Source organism: Ailuropoda melanoleuca, unplaced genomic scaffold (genome assembly GCF_002007445.2).
Source record: "Ailuropoda melanoleuca isolate Jingjing unplaced genomic scaffold, ASM200744v2 unplaced-scaffold2324, whole genome shotgun sequence".
In the NCBI taxonomy this organism is placed as follows: Eukaryota; Metazoa; Chordata; class Mammalia; order Carnivora; family Ursidae; genus Ailuropoda; species Ailuropoda melanoleuca.
The window spans coordinates 1-16,985 of NW_023192993.1; the positions used below are offsets into that span (position 1 = coordinate 1).

Consider the following 16,985-nt stretch of genomic DNA (forward strand, 5'->3'; position numbering starts at 1 on the left):
GGTTAATTATACAAGAAAGTATAAATATATAAGTATGTATATGTTGGCTAATTGAATTTAAATAAAACATATAAAAGTATGTAAGATGTGTATAATTGTAAACAATGTATTATTTTCGCCTGATTTAAAAGGCACCACCTGAAGTAAATATTATAAACATGCTGATGAGCACACAGTGTATAAAGATGTAATTTGTGTGACAATGGCAATAAGGAGAGGGTGTGCATTGAATCTACGTGAAGGTAGTTTCTATATGCCGTGGAAATTAATCTGGTATTAATCCAATTAGAATGTTATAATTTAAGGTGTTAATTATAATCTGAGGGAAGCTACTAAGAATATAACCCAGAATATACAGCAAAAGAAGCACCATGGAAATTTATTTGGTACACTAGAACATAACATAAAAAAACCGGTAATGGAGGACTATTAGAAAAGAGATGACATATACAGCCAAAAAAACCAAAACAAAACAAAAAACAGATACCAATGCTACCTGATTAGTAATTAAATATTCATGGATTATATACTCCAATTCAGAGGCAGATATTGGCAGAATGGATAAAAAAAAAAACCCTATAATCTCTATTTGCTACCTATGAGGGAGTCACGCTTTAAGTCTAAGACACAGAGAGGCTGAAAATAAAAGGAAAATAAATACTAAGCAAGTAGTAACCAAAAGAGAACTAGGCTGGCTTTGATAATATAAGACAAACTTTTATGACATTTTTCTTCTAGAAAAAAAAAGGACATTTTATAATGACAAAAGGGCCCATCCTTCGAGGAGAGTATGAACATTTTACAAGAGAACTCCAAAATACATAAAACAAACTGACAAAAATGAAGAGAAACAGACCCCTCAACAATAACAATTGGAGACTTCAATATTCAACTTCCAATAATGAATAGAACCTGTCATTTCTTGTGATGCTCACAAGGGTGGGCAGAGTAGGGGCTGAGATCCATATTTCATGGTGCAGGGTACTGAAATTTAGAGATTAAGTGACTTTCTCAGAGTTGCAGCACAACTGCAACTGAATGATGGTTCTGAGTCAGGGGATACAGATGGTTCCCTGGAGATGGAGATCCCTGGGCACCTGAATACGAGATCATGTCCGGGACACCTAAATTGAGCCCTTTCCTCACTCCCTTGCTCATATCCTCTTGCCCCAATGTTTCTGCAGGCAGACACCTGACATGCCAGGAGGTGCCTGCGCCAAGGGGATGGCTCAAATCCTGACCCAACTCCTGGCTCTGTGTTTCAATCCCTGACTCAAAATACATTGTCTTTCCTCCAAATGAAGAACAACCCCTGATGGAGTGGGGGGATCTGAGCATGTCTCCATCTCCCCTCACTTGCCCCCAGCACTTGATTCTATCTGCTGCCTTTCAGTGAGACTTCCTGGTGGTCAGGTGATCACCCTGAATGACCAGTAGTCTGCTTGACTCCCAACTGTCTCAGAACCCAGGACATTCTAAACCAACTGCCCACATGACAGTTGCTCAAAGAACTAGATTCGTCTTCAACTGACCAAACGTGGATGATGAGCATTTCATTAACTAGGAGAGGGGTCTGCCAGGCTGGACTTTTGTGGCTTAGTGGATGAAATCTACACACGTCCAGGGTCTCCCTGACTATCTGACCCACCCTCTGAGCAGCCACTAAGGAGGGCATGGCTGAGAGCAGGAAGTAGCTACACTGGCCCTTGAGTAGGCACCTTCCCTACTCATTCCTTCCTTTTTNAGGAGAGGGGTCTGCCAGGCTGGACTTTTGTGGCTTAGTGGATGAAATCTACACACGTCCAGGGTCTCCCTGACTATCTGACCCACCCTCTGAGCAGCCACTAAGGAGGGCATGGCTGAGAGCAGGAAGTAGCTACACTGGCCCTTGAGTAGACACCTTCCCTGCTCACTCCTTCCTTTCCAACACCCAGTGTCTTTTGTACAAACTACAGTCATTCTTCTTGAATCTAATTACTGATTTTATTCCCATGCCACCTTCAATGGAGTAGTTAGTGGGGGTGATATTTGTGGCCCTACCATGTTGTTTGGTCAGATGCCCATTTCAATGTGGCTGAACCACTGTGGGCACAGCCCGCAGAACAGTGGACAGCCAGCAGATTTTCTTAAGCACAAATAGTTATATTGTGAATCCTGTGTTTGAATCCCTTATGGTCTTTTTCTTTTTATAACCTGAGCCACAATCCTAGAAAACATACTGAAAATAGAACTGTTGATATACAGCTGAGAGAAGACCCTGGGAGCACATTCATTCATTCCTATGCTGCACTTCTATTCTATGAGCAAAGAGGGGTATTATGATCTATGATGGGGCTGTGATTTTATGAGGATGAGACAATGTAGAAAGGCAGCACAGCACAGGGATGGAGAGAGAGAGAGAGCATGAGAGCTGGTGTCTGGTGGCTGATATCAACTCATGCTAGAAGACACATGTACCAGGGAAAGTTACTTAACCCCTTTGTCCTTGGTTCCCTGTTCTGCGGCATGAGGCCTATTTACTAGTATTCCCTTATGAAGCTTAACATAAGACAATCCAGATAGCACCTGAAGAAAATGACTGGTACTTCTTAAGTGCTGTATAAGTGTTCCAATATTAAATGTCTGCCAGAATAAGCAAGAAATATAGGAGTGGCTGCCTCCAGAGAGGAAACTCGAATGGATACAGGGCAGGGGAGGGTGCAAGGTGACATTTCAGCCTTCACATGGGCATGATGCTTTACAGCTCATGGAGAGTATCTGTCATCATTTTCTGTCATCCCCATCATCCTCATGGGTTATGCAGTGTAAGTGCTGTGACCCCTGTTTTGTGATTCATGGCTCTAAATTGTAGAGATTTTAAATGACTTGCCTGGAGTCACAAGGCTGATGACAGATCTGAGATAGGAAAGTAGTTGTTTCCTTGGGGACAGAGATCCCTGAACAACCACCACCCCCTCCCCTGAGTCCTCCAGATCAGGTGTTGGACTTCTGAACCAAGGGCTACCCTCCCTCTATTCCCCCAATTTTCCTGTCCCAAAGTTGCTGCCAGGACATAGAAAGTGCTGGAGCCAAGAGAAGGGCACATGCCTCCACCCAAACATTTCAATCTCTGACTCAAAAGCTATGATATTTTCCTGAAAGGAAGTCCCTTAACAGGTCAGGGGGAAAATCCCTCCTCCTCCCACATCATCACACATCAGCTGCCTCAAGGCAGACCGACGGTCTGACCACTGGTCTACTTGACTCTTATGTGGCCCAGAGCCCAGGATTTTCCAAGCCAACTTGCACATATAACTCCTCTCTAATGAATCAGCTTGGCCTTCAAGACCCAACCCTGGATGAACCACTAATTAATGAGGAAAGTGACCTGATGGACTGGTGCTTTGCTGGTTTAATAGATGAAGCTGACATGTCCTCCACTGTCTTCTGACCACTGATCTGAGCAATAGTCTGAGCAGGCAGAGCCTACACTCCCTCTGAGGATGCACTTTCCCACTCCCCAAACTCTGAAGTCTCTACAGACTCCTTACCCTTCTCTAGACCTTGCAGTTGCAGGGAGAGAGTTTCTTCCCTCTGTCACCAAATGTTCATTCCACCAACCCAATGGCATTGTCCCTTCTCACCACTGTCCCAGGCAGCACCCAAACACCCAGTAATCCTGTTCACATCAACCAATGGAAATCACTCCATGAAATCCCAGTTTCATTCCTTTATAAAAAATCTGTGGATTTATAGACCGCTAATGTTTGGTTTTGGATCTTGACATCTATACTCAGAAGAGTTAACCTGTGATTTCCCTTTACTGTGATATCTATTGCTAGGTGGCATCAAAATTCTCCTGATCTGATGAAAGCAGTGTAGGTGTGTTCCCTGTGCGTATGTTCTCTGGAAGACGATGTCGGAGAGTGGCATCATTTCTAAAACACTTTGTAGAAATCAGAGGAAACTATCTGTGCCTGAAGTTTGTTTTGTAGAAAAAAATAGTTTTACATTTGTTTTTTAATTGATGTTTACTTTACATATTGTAAAGTCCCCAAATCTTAAGTGTCTAGCTTTATGGCTTCCTGTAATATAAATGCATCTGTTGCCAGCACCAATTTGACATACAGAACATCTCCAGGACCCTGGCAGCCTCCTATAGAAGGAGTTAAGAATAATATCTAACTTATTAGGTGACATGAATAAAATCATCTACTCCATGTATAGTTTAGGCACAATGATTACACATAATTAGCTCAAAAATAGTGTGGCAGCACCCTTGGAAGGTAGTTAAGTTGCCTGTATGTATTATTACCACCACCCTATTTCTGCTTTTGTGGCCACATGCATTAGCAGTCACCCCCCTTTTTGGTTGGTTTTCCTGAAGTGCCAACAAGTAAGTTAGGGAAGCAATGGAGAACATGTGCACTAGTTTGCTTTACCATTTTCATCCCAAGCACCCTGCATTCACATTTCCTCTTCCTGTTCTTCTTTGCCCCAATTTACTTTGTCTTTTCCTTCTTTTGAGTCCATTACAAAAAAATTTGTTAACAACTGAAAGGAAGACAAAAATCAGGCATAACCAGAGCCACCCAGGGAAGGTAACCATTAAGTGGAGGATGCTGAGAGCAGATCCAGAATTCCTGGGGCCCCTCCAGCAGGGACCCTTCTGACTCCCAGCCCAGCTCCTGGATGGGGGCATTCAGGGCTGCTCAGTAGGGGTCTGTGGTACAGACCCAGGGTAAGGGGCCAGAGCAACACTAAGAATGTGAATGAGGTAGGCTGCAGGGAGGTTTTACGGACATTGATCCAAGGACCTTAAGTGCCTGTATGAGACCACATACTACAGGATGAGAATTATAAAAAGAGGGAATGGGGCAAGAACTACAAAGAGGAGCTTAGAGATAGCAAAAACAAAGTGAAAAGAGATGAAAGAGGAAATAAATTGCATGCACAATTTTGCTCCCTGCATGTAATCCTGTGCATGGATAATTGTAGGATTTGGGAGGAGGAAGCCTTGGGAAATGACGGGGACAGTCAGGGTTGGGGTGAGAACTTGGACCCACTGCTCCAGGCAGGATAAAGTCCGACCTGGGGATGACTCTGTCTTCACCTCTGCAATGAGGGAATGGGTCTCTGTGATCTGCAGCATATTTTTCCAGCCTTCAAATTTCATAACTGTGGCCATGAATGAACTCCTGTGTCATCTTGTCCTTACAAGAAGGCAGTCACTAACTGCATGCATTTCTGTGTGTGATGTTGCCTTCCTCAGTACTCGTGAAACAGTACTCCCCTTCCACTTCTCGCCACTATTTAGTGTTCATCGTCCTTCTCCATGTCAGCCTCTACCAGCCATGTTATTTTAAAATATGGGAACACTGGAGGAATGATCATGGGTATGCTGCCACCCTCCCTCATCAATCAATTGATCAATTAACCAATCCATCCAAACCCAGGGGGCACCTGTAATGGGACTGGGGTTTTGTTGGGCCCTATGGGAGAGAATGGCAATGAGTTCCACATACTACCTGTCCTGTGTCTGGGGTAATTGCAGTTACTTGACGATCATCCTCAAAAAATCCCATAGGTTTCCTAGTGCCCTAGAGAGCATGAACATGAAATTAGAAGTAAGCTAACTTGTCTAAATTCCCTTAGTCTATAAGTGGGGCAACAGGGGCTCTACAGCTGATGTGATCACATAAACACACAGTACCTGCCAGAGTTTGCCCTGAAACTTGGAAGGACTGGGAGGGTGGGCTTTGGGCAGGCCTGGGGTAGGCATGACCAAGGTGTGGGGGGCAGGGCCAATGTGTGGCTGAGGCAGTGGGTTCTGAGAGGAGCACTGACTCCCTGCCCTGCTGCCCAGAGAGAGGTTGTGTCCTGTGGTCAATGTCAGGTGACCAGGTCAGCAGGGCTGTAAGGGCGGGTGTGTGAAATAGGCCCAGCAGCTCCTAATTCAGTCCTCTAGAATCCCTGCCAGCCATGGAGGGTCTCCAGGGCAGCTGCACATGGGCCTCTTTCAGATGGAAGCACATGCACGGTTCAGACTTGGATGAGGAGTGGAGGCTGGGATGAGCTAAAGGACCTTGGAGCATACCCATAATTCCAGAGGAAAGATTCTTTAACTTCCCTAGCTATGGAAGTAGCCTTTAAGGAGGAGCAAACAGGACAGGAACGTAATGTTACTAGTCCTATACGTTAAAAGGGAGAGAGTTGACCTCTCATCTACCTCCTGGCTCATGCTAGAACTTTGTATCCAGATTCAAGCGTCTGTTGGGTCGCAGCAGATTCCATCCATCAAGGTTAATAACAAGAAAGATACCAAAATCCCAAGAGGTGCTAATGAAACAGAACCTAAGCTTTGACATCTGGCAGTGGGAAAGAGAAGGAAGTACAGGTTTCATGGGAAAGAATTTTTAAATAGGAAAGCAAAAATGATTACAGACACAGCACACCTGATGCCTATGGACTCAATTCCTCTTACTAATATGTCATTAAATTATGAAATGAATGAAGTAGACGTGTACATATATTTCCCTACCCTTTCTGCTTTCTTATCCACCTTCCTCAGTCTCCAGAGCAGCAGGTGCAACCTAACTGTACCAGGAACCCTCTGGCATTGCTTCCTACCTGAGTGTTGTTCCCTACCTGGAGAGTCATCCTCCTCACTACTGGAATCTTGAATGCTCTCCACAAGAAAGTCTATAGAAACACAAATATTATATATAGAAACACATAAATTAGAGGGGCTCACCGTTTCCTCCTCCTCTAGTTGAGGTTGTGTGGGTCATACAGCATCAACCTGATATTTCCTGTGGGTTCTCAGAAGTTCTCTATACTTGGTGGAGTCAGAGCCCTTCAACAAGAATTGATCACAGTTACAAACCTTCGAATGAGACAGAGATGCTGAATGAATCACCTTTCACACTCTCAGTTCTACAGGCACATTGCAGCTCTTACCTCCAAACTTACCACCTGAGATTCAAATCATTATGGGCACATTTGAAATGTGGCTAGTGTGACTGAGCAATGTGATGTTATTTTAATTTGCTGAATGTTGGTGTAAAATTAATTATAAGCAGACACATGTGGCTAGAGGCTAGCACCCTGGATAGCACAGTTCTAGAATCCAAAGATGAAAAAGAGGTCACTTCCCCTCCCCTGGTTGTTTCTTGGTTGTAGTTTGCTGGCCTGATCTCATCATTCATGTATAGGTATTTCTGGGCTCATGCACACATGAGAGGCACAACTTAAGACTCTGGGACACTAAACAGTAAGGTCAACCACCAGGTCCTAGAGGAAGCGACCTACAGAAATCCCAATGTCACTGTATAGAAACAAACAAAAAAATCTAAAATATATATGGAACCACAAAGGACCCCTAATAACCAAAACAATCTTGAGAATGAAGAACAAAGATGGAGTCACCATACTTCCTGACTTTAAAGCATATTACAAAGCTACGGTAATCAAACAGAATGGTACTAGCATAAAAACAGGCCGACAGACCAGTGGAACAGAACAGAGAGCCCCCAAATAAACTCACACATACATAGATAAATGATCTTTGACAAGGGTGCTAAGATTGCACAATGGGGAAAGTAAAGGAGGCATGGAATGAACACTGACACTCCCTAACCCAGCTGTTTAGGAGATTTGCAACAGGGTGATGGGCACCAAGCTAAAAGCCAAGTTTTACTTTAAATTCCTATTTGCCACTGTATCTTGGGTATGGACTTACAGGATTTGAGCATTTCTCATGGAATGGTAATGTCATAAATTACATTAAATTATCTTCCTGATTCTTATCTGCTCTGGGCCATGTACAAGCAATGACCTCAGCTATGACAGATGTTGGTCTGCACTGTCCTACATGGGGCCTCTTACCTCTCAGAATCAGTGGACTGACCAGGAGCATGTGGACTTTCTATGTGAGTTTCACTCTAATGACTATGCCAGAGCTGGCTGTTAAATCCATCTATAGTTGTTCTGGGTTATGTGACCATTGAGGTCACCTTATAATGTTGTCAGTGTTTGGGACATGTGTACACTTTAGTACTTTTGGGAGTGTACACGGATGCTGAAACTCCCCTGCTCTGTGACTAACGACCCTGTAGCTGAGTGATAAGTGCAGATCAGTAGCACGGAGCATCAACAACAGGGATACAGGCCTCGGTCCACATTTTGACTTTCCTACTTAGGAGGTCAAGACCTTGGGACAGTCTTTCCTGCTCTATCTCCATCTGAGGAAGGGAGTATTAAACAAACTTCCAGGCACAGTTGTGGTGATGGAGGAATTCGGTATTGTATGTGAAGTGTTCGGTGGTGAGGAGATTATTTTGGAAAGTTGACACTTGCATTGTTCTGTGTGAGTGGGAAATACCTCCTGAGGAAACACACACATACTNTAATCTTTGATAAAGCAGGAAAAAACATCCGGTGGAAAAAAGACAGTCTCTTCAATAAATGGTGCTGGGAAAATTGGACAGCTACATGCAAAAGAATGAAACTTGACCACTCTCTCACACCATACACAAAAATAAACTCCAAATGGATGAAAGACCTCAATGTGAGACAGGAATCCATCAAAATTCTAGAGGAGAACATAGGCAACAACTTCTATGACATCGGCCAGAGCAACCTTTTTCACGACACATCTCCAAAGGCAAGAGAAATAAAAGATAAAATGAACTTATGGGACTTTATCAGGATAAAGAGCTTCTGCACAGCCAAGGAAACAGTCAAAAAAACTAAGAGACAGCCCACGGAATGGGAGAATATATTTGCAAAGGACACCACAGATAAAGGACTGGTATCCAAGATCTACAAAGAACTTCTCAAACTCAATACACGAGAAACAAATAAACAAATCATAAAATGGGCAGAAGATATGAACAGACACTTTTCCAATGAAGACATACAAATGGCTAACAGACACATGAAAAAATGTTCAAAATCATTAGCCATCAGGGAAATTCAAATCAAAACCACACTGAGATACCACCTTACGCCAGTTAGAATGGCAAAGATAGACAAGGCAAGAAACAACAATTGTTGGAGAGGATGTGGAGAAAGGGGATCCCTCCTACATTGTTGGTGGGAATGCAAGTTGGTACAGCCACTCTGGAAAACAGTGTGGAGGTCCCTTAAAAAGTTAAAAATTGAACTACCCTATGACCCAGCCATTGCACTACTGGGTGTTTACCCCAAAGATACAGACGTAGTAAAGAGAAGGGCCATATGCACCCCAATGTTCATAGCTGCATTGTCCACAATAGCCAAATCATGGAAGGAGCCGAGATGCCCTTCAACAGATGACTGGATTAAGAAGCTGTGGTCCATATATACAATGGAATATTACTCAGCTATCAAAAAGAACGATTTCTCAACATTTGCTGCAACATGGACGGCACTGGAGGAGATAATGCTAAGTGAAATAAGTCAAGCAGAGAAAGACAATTATCATATGGTTTCTCTCATCTATGGAACATAAGAACTAGGAAGACCAGTAGGAGAAGAAAGGGATAAAGAAGGGGGTAAACAGAAGGAGGAATGAAGCATGAGAGACTATGGACTCTGAGAAAAAAATTGAGGGCTACAGAGGGGAGGGGGTTGGGGGAATGGGATAGGCTGGTGATGGGTAGTAAGGAGGGCACATATTGCATGGTGCACTGGGTGTTATACGCAACTAATGAGTCATCGATTTTTACATCAAAAACCAGGGATGTACTGTATGGTGACTAACATAATAAAAAATATTTAAAAAAGTAATTATTGATAAGACTGTATTTATTGCCATTTGATTACTCTGGTCATCTCTTTGGTGGCATTTCCTTGATGAAACCCCCTGAATCCTCCCCTCTCATTCATCATCTTTCAAAGCTCCTGACAGGAAAAGTTCATATACCCCATGACATAACCTAAGCATAAGACTGTTGAAAAGAACAGAGCCATCTCAGGGTCTCCAGGATTTAAGGAGTCAACCTCAGTTAGCAATTTTGGACAAGCCAGTGTAAGCGTGTGAACTGAGACCGGACGTGTAAACTGGTGTTTGTTTGAGACCATGGACTTCAGAACACCATGGACATAAAATCACCTTGACCTGCAAGGAGAGAGGGGTTTTTCTGGTCAAGGATATGGACAATTATCCTGTCACAAGAGAACCAATCCCTGATCCATCAGGTCCCAGCCAGGGAAAAGTGGCTACCATGTATCTGACCAAGAGGCTGGGGCCTTGAGGGAATTTCTGCATTAAAAAGAACTGCGTGAAGAAATGCAGGAATGCTGAAAATCCTAGCTCATAGGTCACCATAGATGTGAATAGAACCAGGCTTAGCTGTGCCTTAAGAGTACACCTCCCATCTTTTCCCCATACACAAAACAAGCAGGAATAGGAATCCAGAGATCATTGACAAGGATCCCAGAAGGATTCCAGTCTCAGTAAATGGTGCACCTGGAGCCCCTAGAGGGAGACTGAGGATGGCAAGTCCTGCCTGCCCTCAGTCTATTTGCAAATTACCTTCCTCCGGCTTTGTCCCTTCCACATGCAGGATTTGATCTCTTTACATGTTTTTCCCCACTTAGTGCTGATGCAATTCCAGAGTTTGAAGTAGAAATCTACAAGTTCTCGATACTGGGTCAAAAGAAAAACAAAACAAAAACACAACATCAACAAAGGAAGCAGGGAATAGTCCTCCTTCCTTTAGAGTGGAAAAAAGCAGCTCCTGTCCTGGGCAGGAAGTAGTTCTGGGGAGTGTGACTCTTATTAAAGACTCCCACTTTCAGTGGTTATTGCTATTTCTGTGGAAGTACCTTCAACCTCTAAATCTCAGGAGTTCTGAGGGGCTGTCTTTGCTGTTTGCCCAAATTCATTGTACTGAAATGAACCTGTCCTCTGAGTAAAGGGGATTTGGGGGTACCCTCCAGTAGCTAGGGAGGAGGATTGGCTCTTCTCCTTCTTCCCACATACAATAGCTGATGACGTTATAAGATTCCCTAGTTCAGGATGAATACGAAAATCTATATCTTTTACGTTACTGTAGGAAGTAAAAGAACCAAACCACACTCTCGGGCTCTAAAAGAAAAAAGGGCTTTAATACAATAATATTTCAATTTACCACTTATTTAAGAGAATAAATATTGCCCCCGTCAAATAATTAATAGATGGGAGGAAGGGGTGTGGAGCACATGGGGCGCATGCACCACAAATCCCCAGCTGCTGAGGAATCCCTGCAGGCCACTGGACACTTGCTCAGCCCTGAGGTTGACTGTGGCCAGTTCTTCTCCTTCTTGAGTGCTGCTGACCAGCTAGGACTGGGGCTCCAGCTGGCAGGACAGGGTGTAGCTAAGGACAGAGGGACACCTGTGAGTTGCCCAGACGCTTCCATTCAAGAGTCCCTGCCAGTGTTTCCCCACAGCTAGAGACTGGCGCCCCAGCAACAACGCCTGAGGCTACCCAGGGAAGAAGGATCCCAGGAGTGGCCAGCAGAAAGAATCCACCCCGAAACTCACCGACCCAGCTCCTGATGGGCCTCACCTCTCAGCCTCGCTGAGCGGCTCCATAGCCTGGATCCAGGCCCGAAAAGGATCCTCGGGCTCTAGGGTGTAATTCTCGGCAGCCACCTGGAACAGCATGATGTCTGTCATGACTTGGTATTCCTGAGCCGAGAGAAAAGCACAGAATGCATAAGGAGCCTGGGGGTGGGGGGACGGAAGTAGCCGGGCCTGATGAGGGTTGAGCAGTGGGAGACGGGACCTGTCCCGGGTCTTGGCACACATGGCCACCCTCCTGCCTGCAGATTCATCCAATCCCAACCTGTTCTCAGAGGTGATATAAATAGCCCTTCCTTCGGGAAGCTATCCTTGATGCCATTCCTCTATCATCACTTACTAACTTGATGGGTCTTCCACTTCTTTATTATCAAACTATCCCAGTAAATGTGAGATGGAGGGGATGGAGCCAAGGAATGTTATTCCTAGGGACATCTCTGATACCCACTCCCAACCCTTTCCTACAGGAAGTGACACCTATGCTCACCTTATTCTTTTTCTGGTGGTTGATCTCACAGCCCTGGAAAGCAGAGAGCCAAAGTCCATCAGAAAGCGTTCCCTGGTTATTACTAGCATCTTACAACCACACCTTCTTATGTTGCCCTAAGGCCAAGACACATTCGTGGGCTCTGCATACACTGATAATGGGACTGGGATCTAGGCCAGGCTCTGGGGTCCAGAGAAAGGAGGACATGGGGCAGATGGACTGGCTACAGTTCGGGACCCTGCAGCACCACCCTCTCGGAAGACAGTAGGGGAGGCCGAAGCCTCAGGCAGGAAGGGGCCGCTGCGGCTACTGAGGTGCTTGCTGATGTGGAGGGTCCACTTCATTCTCCTCCCACGGGCAAACTCACCGGGGNGGGAGGCCGAGGTCCACTCAGACAGACCTCATGCAGCTTTGCCTTCAGGAAGCTCTGCTGCTTCACCAGTCTTCGGCACCGGGAGCCGTGTCCTAACTGCAGCCTCCCCTCGCTCATCCCTGAGATGGGCAACAGCCCCCAGGCTCACAGCGGCAGCTGTGAGGCTGTCGTGAGGGGAGGTTTGCCGAGGCCTGAGAGCTCAGGGCTCCGTACAGGGGCACTGTGCTCCCAACCTCCGGATTCTGGTTCCTCCCCCACAATCCTCAGGCTCACCCACCTCCAGATAGTCCTCCATGGCGGTATCCAACATCACCAGCTCGGTGAGGAAAGTGCCAAGGAAGGGCACGACACCCTGTGTCATGAGGGGGAGGGTTGGGATGAGTCCCTGCTCGCTGGTGCCCACAGGGACCCTCCTCTGAAAATGCTCCAGCCTCCTGGCCCACCCCAGGGGAGCACGTGGAGCAGCCTAGGACCCTTAGCAGCCTCCCCTCAGGTCCCTTTCCCCTCCCCCTCCCAGAACATCAGACTCCTCCTCATCACCTCCAGGGCCTGCGTTTCAAAAATGCCAGGGAATGGAGCACTAGGTCGGTCCCTCCCCACCCGCAAAACCCATTCTCTCTGGACCTTTCTAGACCCACCTCCTGGTCCTTTTGAAATAAGAATTGTAGAAGCTGTGGCCCCAGGAGCCGCAGCTGGAGTGGGAAGGCCCCCCTTCCTGATCTTTCCTTTTTGGGAGGCTTCCAGCCCTCAGGGAGGAGCCCTCCTCCTCTGACCTTGGAGGCCCCGGGCCTCAGGCACGCTCACCTTCTTCTGCACCCTCTTCTGGGCTCCCCGGAGGGCCATCCCCAGGTTGGCAAATCTATTGGCTGGCTGCTCCCGCAGGGCCAAGGAAAAGTTCCTTGAGACCATAATACCCTCAGGCCACTTGCCCCCACCGTCTTGGACTTCAGAACCTAGACATCTGACCTAACTCATACTGATCCTGAGGCCTCATTATCCAGAAGCAGGCCGTGAGTGGTTCCAGAACAATCTCACTCCAACATTCACTCCATGTGTGACCTTGAGCTTGCAGCCTGGCCTCCCTGAGCTTGTTTTCTCATCGGGAAACGTGACAACTCCACCTATCTCCCATGGTCTCCTGAGGACTCAGGATCCTATTACTCTCATCATTGTGGTGGCCCTCAACCCAGCCCAACCCCATCACTGAGCACAGGTCTGTCCTCTGGGCTCTCCCGGTTTGTAGAGGCCCCCAACTGGACCAGCTGTTGACACAGAGGGAGAGGGTGTCTAGGCTAGGAGTCTGCTTGGGCACCACCTGCTTGCCCCCTCGCCGCCAACGGCATCATCTCCTAGGCTGTCACCACATTCATGCCAAAGGCTTCCCTCCACAAGAAATGTTTCAGACCATTCCCGACTTCATCCACTCAGGACCCTGTTCCCTCACACCCCTCCTCTCTTTCCAGACCTGCACCTTCCAGGCTACGTTGATGAGCAGGTTCCTGCCCTGTGTGGTGTCCTTGCTGCACAGCTTCTGAAACATCCGCAATAGCTTCCTGAAGAGAGGCAAGGGAGGCAGGATCAATGGACGAATAATGTGGCAGGGTTGAGTGCGAGTGTCTTTTCTTTGAGAACCCCAAAGTGTCAACCTGCCTGGTTGAGGGTTTCTTTTGGGATCCTCTGAGCACTAAGGTCTTTGGAGGATNCTGAGCACTAACGTCTTTGGAGGACATGGGAGGGGAGCTCTCATGTGGCTCATCCTGGGCCTCCCTTCCCATATTCATTGAGAAACGCTGTTTGGGTCAATTTGGGGTTCAAATGGGCAGAGAGCTTAGTGGCTGTCAAGGAAACACGTGAAGAGATTTCATGCAGCTCAGCCCCGTGTGGGTCATTTGGCAAAACTGATTTCTAAAGTGGGAGGCATGGTGGCCTCTTCACCGGGGAGGCTGAGAGACCCACCCACCAGCCCAGGTCCTGTGGTCGGGATTTGCCGCCTCCCAGAAGGTCCAAGCTGCCTGAGGGCGAAGAGGACAAGCCTCTGGGGGCTCCCTCATCTATCCTGGTCCCTCCATGGAGTGAGGCTCACTCACCTGGAAACTTTCTCCCATGNCGAAAGCGGGAGGCATGGTGGCCTCTTCACCAGGGAGGCTGAGAGACCCACCCAGCAGCCCAGGTCCTGTGGTCGGGGTTCGCCGCCTCCCAGAAGGTCCAAGCTGCCCGAGGGGGAGGAGGACAAGCCTCTGGGAGCTCCCTCGTCCATCCTGGTCCCTCCATGGAGTGAGGCTCACTCACCTGGAAACTTTCTCCCATGTCTTGTCGAGGCGGTGAATTGAGACACTCTGCAGAGCGGAGACAATGGCATGTAAGGACGACTAGTTCCTCAGGGTTTGACAGGCCTGGGGAGGGAAGAGAATGGGCTGTCACATGGGGAGCCAGCACCTGATTGGCTCTCAAGCTTCAGTCCCCCTCAGGGGAAAGCGCTCCTGCTGGAGGAAGCCGCTGTCCAGGGACCTGCCGAAGGGCACACGTGAGGCCCAGAGAGTCCCACTGCTGCGGAGGAGGATTTTACCTCACACCAAGGAAGGAGCCAGGCAGAAACCAAGCATCCCAGCATGGGGCCATGCAAGGCGAGGTCAGCTTGCCCCTGGACGGAAGAGCCTAGGGACTGCACGGTCCCTAGGGCNGTCCCTACGGCAAAGACCAGGGCCTTCCACCCTGAGACGTGATCAAGGGAAGAGCAGTGCCCGAGACTCAGGAGGGCACGGCACCTCGGCTGGGCTTCCCATTGCATGCCTTGGCCACCTTGATCCAGTGCTCCACCACCATGGCCCTGTCCCAAGCTGTCATGCTTGGGTTGCCAAGGCAGGTGGTGATGATACACTTGGCCACACCGTTGAACTGGGCGACAGTGGCCCGGACTGTGGGTGCCAGGTGCTCACTGCCAGGCTTATTGCGCTTGGACCAGACGGAGCCCAGGCACTGATGGGGCAGCAGCTTCTTGAACAGCTCCTAGAGAACAGGGGGACCTTTGTTCACCCAGCCAGTTCCCATGCAAGACTCATGTCCTACGTAGGGGTCACAGGTCAGTGCTGGACCTCAGGGAGCTGACAATCTGGCCTGAGCCTGCTTGGAGACTGTGGATTTCATTCCATTGTTTTTCCCTGAGGGANCCCTGTCCCGGGCTGTCATGCTTGGATTGCCAAGGCAGGTGGTGATGACACACTTGGCCACACCGTTGAACTGGGCGACAGTGGCCCGGACTGTGGGTGCCAGGTGCTCACTGCCAGGCTTATTGCGCTTGGACCAGACGGAGCCCAGGCACTGATGGGGCAGCAGCTTCTTGAACAGCTCCTAGAGAACAGGGGGACCTTTGTTCACCCAGCCAGTTCCCATGCAAGACTCGTGTCCTAGACAGGGGTCACAGGTCAGAGCTGGACCTCAGGGAGCTGACAATCTGGCCTGAGCCTGCTTGGAGACCGTGGATTTCATTCCATGGTTTTTCCCTGAGGGAACCCAGTACACAATGACCCAGGAGCAAATAGAGCAAGGGAAGGAAGGAGGGCATTTGCACCCTGATCATGCTCAGGAACTCCCAGCTCCAGGTGGCACTGCAAGGTGGTCCTCCCAAGGGGGCTTCTTCCCCTCCCCTCCAACGGTCATCCCCCTGGTCCTTCCCCCCCTTGCAGAGGCACATTCTCACACGGGAGCTGCAACCACACGTTTTTCCATCTGCCCTGTTCTCATGGATACATCAGATGCCTAATAAATGCTGAGGGTACTCATCCTCCAAGGCAGGTGAGTGGGTGACCCATGGACTTGACTGAACGGAGGGAGCTGCCCTCCTCCACCCACGCGACCAGGGCCTGCCCATTCGTCTCTCCGTTCTGGCTCATTTCTTCTCCCTCGTACCTCTGGATCAGTGCTTATCAGGGTCTCTCGCTACAGTCCGCAGCTGGACAGTGAAAGCTTGGGTCTAAGCGCCTTGATGGGTTGACAGGGTTGGGAAGTGATGAAGCTGAGATTTGGTCCCAGACCATAGGAGTCCACATCAGGGAAAGGCAGGTGTGGGGCAGGTGAGAGCAGAAGGAAGGCCTGCCCCTGCCCACCCTGAGAGCCCAGCTGCTCACCGCATCCATGTACGTCTGTTGCTCTGCCACCATCCTGGGAGGGAAGCCCAGGAGGTCGGGCTTCTCCTCACTCCGTTGGTTCTTTGTGTTGACACAGCAGGAACCATCTGGAGCCACAGTGGGCTCTATGTCTATTGCCAGAGCTGGAGTGAAAATTCCTGAGAAAGCTTATGGTCTAGCTGACTGCAGCTCAGCACCCGGCACACATGGAGAAGATGGGAGCACATGTTCCAGTTCTGGAACAGCTGATGGAGGGGAGGCTGGCTCTGACACTGGAGGTGATGGTTGATGCAGAGCTGGGGTTGCCTCTAGCTCCATAGAAAGCCCTTTTTCTGGCTCTGCAACTGGAAGGAGCCCTGGAGCTGGCACTGGAGCAGGTTAACGAGAAAGGTTCATCCACATAACTGACTTTCTGTGTGCCTTTCCAAAAACAGGACATATACCATGGCTTTAAGGAGGGCACGTATTGCAT

At 48.2% G+C, this 16,985-nt stretch overlaps 2 protein-coding genes across 7 annotated transcripts; both read right to left on the bottom strand.

The window, feature by feature from the left end:
- Nucleotides 1–6,700: 6,700 nt before the first annotated feature.
- Nucleotides 6,701–13,816, bottom strand: LOC105235276 (ral guanine nucleotide dissociation stimulator-like). Of its 5 annotated transcripts, none has more exons than XR_004622797.1 (6): nucleotides 13,194–13,815; nucleotides 12,667–12,741; nucleotides 12,017–12,049; nucleotides 11,516–11,637; nucleotides 10,499–10,612; nucleotides 6,701–6,835 (listed from the first exon to the last, which is right to left on the bottom strand). XR_004622797.1 is itself a non-coding variant. In XM_034650471.1 (5 exons), exons 1-5 carry the CDS (start codon nucleotides 13,296–13,298, stop codon nucleotides 11,287–11,289), a joined length of 372 nt encoding a protein of 123 aa, XP_034506362.1. In that variant the 5' UTR covers nucleotides 13,299–13,816; the 3' UTR covers nucleotides 11,156–11,286. The 5 variants fall into 5 exon arrangements, 2 of the variants coding, with proteins under 2 accessions (XP_034506362.1, XP_034506363.1); XR_004622798.1 differs by having other exon boundaries at nucleotides 6,702–6,835; nucleotides 11,516–11,601; nucleotides 13,194–13,814; XM_034650471.1 differs by lacking the exons at nucleotides 6,701–6,835; nucleotides 10,499–10,612 and adding an exon at nucleotides 11,156–11,323 and having other exon boundaries at nucleotides 13,194–13,816.
- Nucleotides 13,817–13,854: 38 nt separating this feature from the next.
- On the bottom strand, nucleotides 13,855–16,565 carry LOC117795073 (ral guanine nucleotide dissociation stimulator-like). Of its 2 annotated transcripts, XR_004622800.1 has the most exons (5): nucleotides 16,514–16,565; nucleotides 15,559–15,737; nucleotides 15,180–15,216; nucleotides 14,679–14,782; nucleotides 13,855–13,942 (listed from the first exon to the last, which is right to left on the bottom strand). XR_004622800.1 is itself a non-coding variant. In XM_034650473.1 (4 exons), the coding sequence occupies exons 1-4, from the start codon at nucleotides 16,544–16,546 to the stop codon at nucleotides 14,759–14,761; spliced, it is 273 nt and encodes a 90-aa protein (XP_034506364.1). In that variant the 5' UTR covers nucleotides 16,547–16,565; the 3' UTR covers nucleotides 14,511–14,758. The 2 variants fall into 2 exon arrangements, 1 of the variants encoding a protein (XP_034506364.1); XM_034650473.1 differs by lacking the exon at nucleotides 13,855–13,942 and having other exon boundaries at nucleotides 14,511–14,782.
- Between the last annotated feature and the right edge of the window lie 420 nt (nucleotides 16,566–16,985).